Genomic DNA, 11420 nt, shown 5'->3' with positions numbered 1-11420 from the left:
CACAGGAAGACCAACCTTTAGGGAATGTCAGGCGCAAAAGCCAAAGTTTTCAGTCTCGCTACTCAAAAGCTGCAAAATAACGAATTGACCACCAGGTGGCGGTGTCCGTGGAGGCTCGGATCCCATCGGCCCCGGAGTTCAGGGCGGAAGAAGGCGCGGAGGTGATTCTCTGGCCCGCATCGCCTCTACTCTCCTATCCCGACTGACGTTGGACAACAAAAATGGCGGCAGGAACCAGCAATTACTGGGAAGGTGAGGGCGAGGAGGCCTCCGGGTGGGTCCCGTGAGAGTCAGAGGAGCTGAATGAGGACGGATCTTGGGGGGAGGCAGCAGAGGAAAGAGCCAGGCCTCCAGAGGGGTCGAGCTGAGGAGGGGGCTTGCCTAGTGGAAGCCCTGAGGCCTGGGGACTGCGGAGAACGAACGGTCTGGGGCAGGAGGCTGGCCTGACGGGGCTCCGTGAGCGGGACCTGGGAGAGGGGTCGGGCAGAGTGGACAGAGCGGGGCTAGAAAGGAAGAGGGAGCTGAGTTGGGTTGAGGGGAGTGGAACCTGGCTTGGGGTACGAACTCTGAGAGGAAACGAGTGTTGAGCGAGAAGATTCTGAGCCCGGGAGACTGGAGGAGTCAGCGCTTTGGAGTTGAGGTCACTGTTGCAAAACTGAGTGGGAAAAGAAAGGAGGAACTTGTCAGTATGATCCATCGGGGGAAGTATGAGCGGAATGTCTCTTTCTGGGTCCCCATAATAACTTCAGTCTGGGGGACTTCGAGGGTTGAGTGTTTGAAGGCAAAGAAAATAACTTTACCTTCTGTTCTGGGGTCTAGGATCGGTTTTGTTAAAAAGGGAAAGTTGAGAGAACCTGTGTGAATTGTAATAATTACATTTGCTATACCTCTTCCACCAAAAATACCTTATTGTGATTTGACAAGTGCATTTATTTAATTCCTGCAAATGTGGTCCGATAAAGTGTGCTCATGTAAAACTTATTCCTAACCGTGGTGATCAACAAGATCAGAAAAGGCTCACCTTTTTCTTTCAACTGTCTCTTTGCTCTACGGCAACGTAGAAACTACTTTCCAAATCCCTTCTGGGCCCTTCGACTTAGTACGTATTGCTACCCACTGACGCCTCTGGAAACCACAGTATTGTCTCTATCAGCCACTTGGTCTTAGACCCTTAATTCTAAGTTCATACTTGCCTGTTGTACTTTCAAAATGCTTTTACTTATGTTTTCTTTTAGAGAAAACAGTTACTAAAATTACAGAGAAGTGTGCTTATAGTTTTAAAACATGTATTAAAACGATCATTAGAAATGTGTGTACTAGCTAGAAAACATTTTAAATTATTCAGAATTTATCAGATATCTGCTGGTGTCTTTAACGCTAGTCATTATGCTATGTTTTTTTTTTTTTTTGAAGCACCATGCTGAAATAGTTACTGCAGCTCATTATTGACAGCCTACTCTGCGCCAGGTGCTTTAAGCATATGAGTACTAATGCATAGAAAAACCCTGAAGGTAGGGGTTTAAAAAACCAAAAACTGAGGTTTATGGGTTAAGTAGATTGTTGATAGATCTCAGAGTCCATAAGTGGCCAAGCTGAGATTCGAACTGGGATTTGGAGCCAATACGCTCCACTATGGTAACTCTGCTTCCTACCTCTGGTTGCAGAGTATATTGAAATAGTGTTTTGTATTCCATATCCCTGAGAAATTCTTGTATTTCAGCCCCTTTTATTTTAACCTTTACTTCAGCATGAATGAATGAGAATCTATATGAGTTTCCAGACATTGGCTTCATTCATGCAACCCCTTAGATGGCAAACTACTATACCAATTTCTCTGCTTCCTTGTTTGCTTCTGCTTTTAAAGCTTACACTCTTATTTCTGTCATATTCGACCGTGTTAGTAGCACATTGTTTATTGTTAGTTTCAGCTCTCTAAATTTCTTTCGGTGAGTTTACTAAAAGGCAACTTTTTTATTTTTGTTAATGGTAATTTACTTTTTCTTTATGCTCAATCGTTAAGTCATCTTAATATTATGAAAAGAGGTTCATAAGCCTAATAAAGCTTTGGAACATAAAGACAGCAAAGGCAGAGCACAGTGGCTCATGCCTATAATCTGAGCACTTTGGGAGGTTAAGGCAGGAGGATTGCTTGAGGCCAGGAGTTCGAGAGCTGATCTCTATGATAAATAAAAAAATATCAGCCAGGTGTGGTGGCCTACTCTTGTAGTCCCAACTACTTAGGAGGCTGATGCAAGAGGATTGCTTGAGCTCAGGAGTTGGAGGTTGCAGTGAGCTATGATGACGCTACTGCCATCTGGCCTGGGCAGTAGAGCAAGACTCTGTCTCAGGAAAAAAAAAAAAAAAAAAGCAAAATCAATCTGAAAAACAGTAATCGTTTCTCATAATGTTAGCTGATAAGTTTATATGATGGTGGTCATAAACCATATTCAGTTCCTTTGTGATTTGTATTCTCTTCTTGTTTTCCTCTGAATTATGGAATTTTAGTTATTGCTATAGAAATAATTTCAGGGATGTTACAACAATATTTGTTGTCTAGCTGTCTTTGGAATAAAGCTGAAAATTTGTATCTCCCACTGCTGCTTTACTTCTTGCCCCATTTGAAGTTTAAATAAGTGACTAATTTACTTTCCTGGGCAAGTCCTTGGTTTCACTTTTCTTTATGGGAGGGACTAGATCAATATGTGATCATTTTCATAGTTTGTTTTCTTCAGAATAGTCTTACGGTTTCCATGTCTGCTGATGGACTTTTGTGTCTAATTATTTGCTTTTATAATTTTGTTAAAGATCTCAGGAAACAGGCTCGACAGCTGGAAAATGAACTTGACCTGAAACTAGTTTCCTTCAGTAAACTATGTACAAGTTACAGTCACAGCAATGCCAGAGATGGAAGACGCGACAGGTATAGGTACTACCAGATTCTGTCTCTTATGCCTTAAACTATATAATGTTTTTAAAGCACTAAAAAAAAAAAACACTAAAATATATAACCTCTGTAACTTGGTCTGTTGATGAATTTTTGCTGTTTTATTTTCTTTGTCATTGTTTTATTTTTTTAGTGACTTTTTAAAATTCCTCCTAATTCTTTAGTCTAGTATTTATTTGGATTCCTCAGACAAAGACTGTGACAGTGTCAGGAAGAAACTGCTAGGACTTAAGAATGAGTTTGTATCAAAAATATGAGTTTCTAGTTTGGCCATCGTAAGGAAATGTGGGTGATTTGCCCACATTGTATTTCTTGTGTTTTCGTATTGCTAAATGGATTTGAGAACTACCCAAATGCAAAGTATGCATACTGCTATTCTGGTGTTTATTCTGTTAGAATAGATCTAATGCATTCCAGGACAGTGTGTATCCTTGCTATTAATCATCAAAGCTATTTTTAATTTTTGGTAATATTTTGAGAAACTAGTATATTACTATATAGAAAAAAATTCTTATCTTTGAATTTTATGTTCTCTTTAAGTCATCTGCTTTTTTAAAAAAAATATTAGGAGATATTTAAGACACTTAGAAAGGTATAAAGAGTAATATAGTGGACCCCCATGTGCCTATCTCCCATTTTAAGAAATGATCATAACCAATTCTCTTGAAGCCCCTTATGGCATCCCACTTTCTCCCTCCCCATAACCACCATATGTTTTTACTACATATGTTTGTATTACTAAGCAACTAGTAGTATCCTACCATAGTTGTTCTGCAACTTTTTCGTTTATGTACATTGTTTTTGAGATGCAGCTGTGGATACATTTAACTCTGATATATTCATTTGCTATATAGTATTATATTGTATGACTGTATCACAGTTAAACCATTTGATGGATGCACATTGTTTCTAATTTTTGCTAATTAATAATGGATTTTAATAGTTGACACAGAGTGTTTACCATATGTCATATACTATTGTAAGAGCTTTATATAAATACTGCTGGAAACATTTTTGTACAGAATGGTTCCATATACCTAGTAGTGAAATTGCGGATAGCAGAGTTGTTAGTTGTCAATCCACACTTATTTTACATACTTTTTCCAAGATTAGTGATGCATGGAATATTTTTCAGCTAATAATAAAAACAACAAAAACAGCTTGGATTTTAACCTAGGTGTTTCTGTCTCCAGAGCCCACACTCTAACCCCTATTATATTATGCACATTCTCACAAAAGGCTCATTTCAACACTATAGCCAAAGTATTGTTTCTCTTTATTAGGGCTTATTGGTTGTAAAGATATTAATAGCAGGGCCAACATATTGACTCCAGGATCTAAAAATAAGTTATAAGCATGTCACATAGATGTTATTGCAGTGTATTGCTTTGGGCTCACCTTTATTTAGCAAATAAAGAGAATAAGGAATGTTCTTTTCTATGAGTAAATTTATTTTATGATTGGAAAGCATTTTCTATGTTCTCTGTGCTTCATGAACTTAATACTTTTGTTACTCCCTTAAAAGAAACATGATCTTGAAAACATTTCCTAAGAAATTCTACAAATGGGGACTGACTTTGTAGAAATACTTCAGCCTAACTGTCCCTTTATATAAAACACCGAAAGCCATGAGGATCAAGATCCAACATGTATTCTAAAGTGTTTTGTTTGATTCCCAGGTTGAAGGCTGAAGGCATGTCACAGTAGATAAACAAAGCGATGACCAGACTTTTTCTCCCAGGAATCTTTCCCCCCCTCCCCCATTCTGTATTCTGAGAACTTCAAGGCCTATGAATCAGCACACATCTATAAAATGAATTAAATTTAACTGAATCATAGTATTATGCAGAATGAGTTTTTGGCCATTTCCCTTGACTCATATACTGTCCTGATAATGGTGAATATGGAATAACCAGTAGTAGAGATTGCTCCCTCATTCATTCATTGATTCATTCAACAAATATTTAATAAGCATCAGCCACATCCCAGGCACTGTATACTGGGTGCTAGTCATATATCTACGAATAAGACAGGCAATTTCTCCCTTCATGGAGCTTTCATTCTGTTGGCCCATTGTTCTGTTTCATGTAACTGGTAGGGGAGGATCTGTATTAGTAGTATATGGAGCATTTTTGCCTTGGCTTTTGCCTTGGTTCTAGGAGATAACCACAGCACCTTGGGTTGGCTCTGACACAATAAAGAACTAGGTATTTTGATATCATATTTTAGGGCAAATAAATTAAAATATTTCAAGAAGAAATAAGGGTTCAGACCTAATAAACATCTTAAAATAAAAATTCTCCTTATTAGCTACTTTTTGGCTATTTTACCACTAGTTGTTATTACTGTGGAATTATATAGAGAGGAAATGGTGGTAGCCAAGGTACTTTTTGACATTGAACTCATGGTTTAATGTGTTTCATTTGCCCCACCGAAACACTGTCACAGGGCAAGACAAAGTCTTCAGTAAGATTGGAGAGCATAGTCATTGCCTGGGCATTTGTCTGTGTCCAGTACAACTCAGATTTGTATTGAGCTGTTCATATGATAATACATACCACCTGGGGACCTGATGTAGGTTAGTAGTTTTTCAAAAGAAGCAAAAGAAACTTTCAGGACATGTAGTATTAGGATTAGAATCTGTCAAACATAAATTTCACTTGTAAAAAGTTAGATTTTTGACTGGCTATTCAGATTGAAGAAGACAATTCACATTGTTTTGAGAAAAAAAGATGATTGTATATTATAAGTAGAAATGTAGAGGCTCAGTATTAAATACTAAAATATGCTGGACATGGCTAGAGAGAGAGAGAGAACTTAAAGCAAGTTCCTAATTATTCAATAACTTGTTATCCAGTCTGTGGATCTTTTAAATTTCAATTTTATTTCTTAGTAAGAGTCAAGGAAAGAAGAGAGAATTTAAAGTCTAAGGGACCATATTTCCTTTGGGGTAAAAATTTAAAAGATTATTCCTCACTGATCCCATAACATGATCCATAATTCATTTTATGGCTTCTCTTATATGCTGTGCTTTATAGTTCTGTAGTTTTATTTCACATAATTTGTTATTTTAGACTCAGTTTAATTGGACACTGCCATAGCATTAGTTACTTTCTGCCATTTAGGAAACAGTAAACAAGCATTTGGAATTTTTTTATGTTTTTAAGGTTTGATGTGTTAAAGCTTGAGAAAATCTTATATTCAATTATATTTTATACTGAATTTAATATTGCAGGACATGTGTGATCTTTATAGAAAAACTTCTATAAAATCCTAATTTCTTAAGAAATAGAATGTCTCAGGGGTTTTACTTGATCTCTTCAAGAATAATTACCTTATTACTTTAAGAATATTTTAAAGGACTATATTTGAGTAATGGATTCCCTTTAATTGAACTTCTCTTTAGTTCTGACACAACACCGCTTTTAAATGGATCAAGCCAAGACAGAATGTTTGAGACTATGGCAATTGAGATTGAACAGCTATTGGCAAGGGTAAGTGCTTTCTGTTAAATAGCTATTTTGCTGGTAACTGTGCACTTATTAGATATGGTACTGGGTTATACTAAGACAGACATGTTTATTGAAATCACCCATTCATTCAAAAGAATATGCCTTCCAGGCTACTTGAATTATCATGACAGCCATTCCCAGGTTATATAGGTATTATTTTAGCCTTTATGGATTATTTGGGGGAAATGCTAAATCTTTGCCTGCTATATTGATGTTTTTGCTGCTAGCCAAAAGGGCATTTAGGTAAATAATTCGCTTTTAGCTGTTCACAATGCTTTCTATAATATTTTACTATTATCTTTTTTCTTTCTAGCTTACAGGGGTAAATGATAAAATGGCAGAATATACCAACAGTGCAGGTGTCCCCTCCTTGAATGCAGCATTAATGCATACATTACAGCGACATAGAGACATACTGCAGGTAATATACTGGGCTTGAGACTTTTATGTTGTCACAGGAGGTTTCTTTGTTTTTTAATTCCTGGATAAGATATGTACACATGTATTTAAAAGAGCAAAAGAAAAATTTTCTGTGAAAATAAATTCCATGCTTTAGAAATTTGTCATTTTATTTTATTTTATTGTCAGTATTATAAAATTCTAAAAATATCTAACAGCTCTTGCTTTTTTCTGATGAAGTTGAGTAATATTCATCATTAGGTGAATATAATTCTACTCTGAGAAACCTAGCTAGGCTAATTGTAAAAGTGAAATAACCAATGGTCATGCATAGGCAATAATATGATGGTTTGGAGTATATTTTCATCAGGCTTTGAAGATAACATGGAAGAAGAATAATTTACTGTATTTAGTATATTTGAGAAAATATTAAAAGTGTATGTACCAATAAAACTAAATTCTTAAATATAATCTTTATATGGGGGGGCTGTTAAAAATATAGTAATACAAGTAGGAAGGCAAATTAATATTGAGAAAATTCAGCAACCATTTCTAATTTTTAAAACTTTTAAAAATAGGAATAGAAAGATACTTTTATCTAATGCAAAAATGTGTATATTGGGTTAAAAGCTAGCATGATGTTTAATGGTAAAGCACTAAAAGCATTCTCATTGAGGAGAAAAACAATACCAGTATGCCCACGATCACCACAAATGTCTAACATTGTTTTGGAAGTTCTTTGTGGTGCAATTAGACGGTAAAAAGAAATGAGATATAAATATGAGCAAAAAAGAGGCAAAATTTCTATTATGTGGCAGGCTAAGATTATGTCTAGTACGCCTTAGAGAATTAACTGAAAAAAAGTTAGAAACAAATTCAGTAGGATGGTGCATTATAAAATTAATATATAAAAGCAAGTAGTTTTCCTACATACAAACAATAACTGGTTAGAAAATAAAATGGAAGAAACTATAAAATCCTTGTGTCCAAATTTAATAAGAAATGTGTAGAACTTATGTGTGTAAAATTCTACTGAGGGACATAGAAGACTTAAGTAAAGGAAAGAATCGCTCTGCTTTAGGATGAGAAGGTTTCCCTCTAAATCAACCTATAAATTGAATGCTATCCCAATGGAAATAGCGTGGGCTTTTTGTTGTATGTTTTATTCTTTAAAAAAAATGGCAGAGTAACACCAGAGTTCCTTTGGAATCATAGGCATACAAGAACAACCAAGAAAAACAATCTGAAAATGAAGATAAGTCGTAAAGGGGGCCTAGTCCTACCAGATCTTGAATGTGTTAATAAGCTAGAATAGTTAAGACATTTTGATGGTAGAGAAAAAAATATGTCAATAGAACAGAGTAGACCCAAATGTGCATGGAAATTTAGTTTCTGATAAAGGTGGTGTTTAGTGGGGCAAAGAGAAATCATAAAATAAATATAACTGTAACAGCTGGCTAATCATTCAGGGTGGAAAAAAAAAACACCTCAATCTCAAGCCTCACATCCAGAATAAATTCCAAATGGATCAAAAATTTATTTGTAAAAAAAGAAACCATAAAGTTTAGAGTAAAGCATGAATGAAATTTATAAATTTGTGAGTGGTAAAGGACTTTTGAAGGAAGACTTGATACCGGAAACTGTAACAAATGGCTAATTTGCTAAATATACATAGAAATAAGAAAAAGACAACAAAGGATATGAACTCGCTTACCAAAAAATGAGTAACTAAAACCATAAAAAGGTGTTCAGCCATATTCACAGATAAAAAATACACATCAAAATGAGAAATGATTTTTCATCTGTCCAATTAGCAAATATTGAAACATAATCCATAATTGGCAAGAGTATAGAAAAATGGGCACTCATATATTGTTGGTGGGAGCATAAATTGGTAGAGTCTTTATAGAAGGTAGTTTAGCACTCTCAGAATTTAAATGTAAGAGTCTTTGATCCAGTTGTTCTATTGCTAGGCATTTACTCTTTAAATATTCTTTTTATAAAAAGAATTCAGTAATATATGTATAAGAATGTTTATTGCAGCATTTTTTTTCTTTTCTTTTTCTTTTTGTTTGAGACAGGGTCTCACTGTGTTGCCTGGGCTGTAGTACAGTGGTGTCATCATACCTCACTGCAATCTCAAATTCCTGGGCTCAAGCAATTCTCCTGGCTCAGTCTCCCAAGTATTTGGAACTAAAGGCATGTGCCACCATGCCCAGCTAATTTTTCTATTTTTTTGATAGGGTCTCACTATGTTGCTCAGGCTAGTCTTGAACTCCTGGCCTCACGTTAGCCTCTCAAAGTGCTAGGATTATAGGCGTGAGCATCTGGCCTGCAGCATTTTTTAATAGCAAAAATATGAAAGCTACTAAAATGTTTATCAGTAGAGAATTTATTAAATTAGGATAGTCATAAGGTAATATTATATACAGCTATTAAAAAGAATAATGTAGATTTCTATTTGCTATTTTGGAAAGATTGATATTTTTTGAACTACAAAAAGCAAGGTGTCCATCAGAATGTATAGTATGATTTATGTGGCAAAAATTAAATAATAGATAAGCTTATGTGCAAAAACATTTTGTGAAAGAAGACGCAAGAAAGTGATGATAATAGTTATGAGCTGTGGAGAAAGATGTTTGTTTTACCTTTATTTCTTTTGGTGCTCTTTTAATAATCTCCCCATATTTATGTGTTGTTTTTGTTTTTAAAAGGTCAATAGGGGGCTCCCTGGGAGATTGGATTTTGATTTTGATTTTTGTCTTCTCTGAGTTTTAAAAAAAGTAATGAATATTACTTAATATCTTTTAAAAATGCAGTGGTACAAAAATAAAGGAAAATGTTTAGAAGATTATTTTGTTCTTTATAATTCTCTTGGTTCTGTTCGTTTTTGCTTAGTTTAGGAATTAAATTTTTGTGCAAGCTCCAAAAGGATGAAATTTGAAAGTAAGCCCCATTAGGTACGCTCTTGAGTAGAAAGAGCCTTCCAAGTTTTATCCTAGGTTATTTGAAGTCATTTTATCTTAGAATTTTTTCTTTATAATTCTGCTTCATAAGGTACTAGGAGACACAAAGGATAGTGATTTAATGGCACTGTTACCCTGGCACTGAATTGTTTTCATTTAAAAAAAGTTGGTCCCTTTTCAGGAAAGTAATTACAAAGTTATTTTTACCTTTTGGCAATTTGATTTCTTAAATAGCAGTTTTCTTGACAGAAATTTACAATGTGATGACAATACATAACTGCTTCAGTGAGATGAAAATATATTATTAGCTTATGTTGAGACTGGATGTTGATTTATTGCAGGATTATACACATGAATTCCATAAAACCAAAGCAAATTTTATGGCAATACGGGAAAGGGAGAATCTCATGGGATCAGTACGAAAAGATATTGAGTAAGTTACTTTTGTATTATTTTGTAGAATATTTATTCAGATTTAGTTTTAGAATATGTCTGTGGTTAATTGCAAATAGAGTAGCAAAACCATGACTTAGATTTCGGGGTTACTAATTCCCATTTCACTGTTCTTTGAATGTTTCTGCTACAGTGTCATCCTAATCTACTTCGCCAATCTGATCTCCTGCTTCTGCTAGTTTTACTGTTGGCTCCTGCCAACCTTGACTTTCCTGTCTTAATTCAAAATTCAGCTTAGATGATATCTTCATGAGTTCTTCTCTGATCTCTTACCACCCACCCTAAGAATTACAACATTACCAATAACTGAAGCTCTCCATATTTCCCTTCCTGATTACCACCTATCCCTGCCCCTCTCCCTTGTTCTAACAATTATATATTCAGGTACCTATTAATACAACCTTTACTTCCCTGAAATTCTGAAATATGTGTTTTTTTCCAGATTTAATACAAACTCATAGCATTCATCAAATTATTTGACTCGCAACACTTTAATGCTGACCCCAGTCTATAATTTTAAAGATTTGTTCTTTTCTTCCATCCCTTCATCTCACCTTCAGTGATATATTCTAGCATTTCATATACATTTTTGAAAAATTTTTCACAGCTGAACATGACTGATAAAATTAAGTCCCATGGGCATCTAATTGAAGCTGAAGACTTTCTGATTTTGAACCATCTAATGATACCTGTCATTGTCTCACTTGTGATAAGTTATATGATAAGTTTCATAAACTATGATATATATTTATCATAAACTGATACGTATTATGTATACTCCAAGAAAAATAAAGAGATCCTTTATTTTGTTGGAACAGTAAGACAATTTTGGCAATAAGGCAGTTGTAATAGTTTTAGTCCTTCGGGACAAGTAAGTCTTTTGTTTCATTTCTGTACAGTTGACTTACATATACATTTTGAGCAATGCATTGAGAACCCAGTATAGGGGATGGCCTTTAATGTATAGATGTTTAACTCCCCCACAGTTTGTGGGGAATCACTAGAACACAACCTACTGTCATAACTTGGTTTTTGAAAAATGATCATAAAAAATGTTCATCTATTCATTAAACTATTTCCTGACCACCTACGAGTCCCAGTGGAAGGTAGAAATGAAAAGACCAACTCGGCCCAGTAGGAGCTTAT

General features: G+C 35.1%; 1 protein-coding gene across 2 annotated transcripts in view; it reads left to right on the top strand.

The window, feature by feature from the left end:
* The first annotated feature begins 215 nt into the window (after positions 1-215).
* The window catches only part of GOSR1 (golgi SNAP receptor complex member 1), a 46536-nt gene continuing 35331 nt past the window's right edge, over positions 216-11420 (top strand). The window contains exons 1-5 of one of the 2 annotated variants that reach the window (XM_069483518.1): positions 216-252; positions 2806-2920; positions 6351-6438; positions 6770-6877; positions 10163-10254. In XM_069483518.1, the coding sequence (XP_069339619.1) occupies positions 222-252; positions 2806-2920; positions 6351-6438; positions 6770-6877; positions 10163-10254 (434 nt within the window). In that variant the 5' untranslated portion in view covers positions 216-221. Of the gene's footprint in view, positions 253-2805; positions 2927-6350; positions 6439-6769; positions 6878-10162; positions 10255-11420 lie in introns of both variants that reach the window. The other variant, XM_069483517.1, reaches the window with a different exon arrangement.

The sequence above is a fragment of the Eulemur rufifrons genome, chromosome 9, assembly GCF_041146395.1.
Source record: "Eulemur rufifrons isolate Redbay chromosome 9, OSU_ERuf_1, whole genome shotgun sequence".
NCBI lineage: Eukaryota > Metazoa > Chordata > Mammalia > Primates > Lemuridae > Eulemur > Eulemur rufifrons.
The sequence above is the reverse complement of the archived record's forward strand: the minus strand, read 5'-3'. Positions and strand labels throughout refer to the sequence as shown.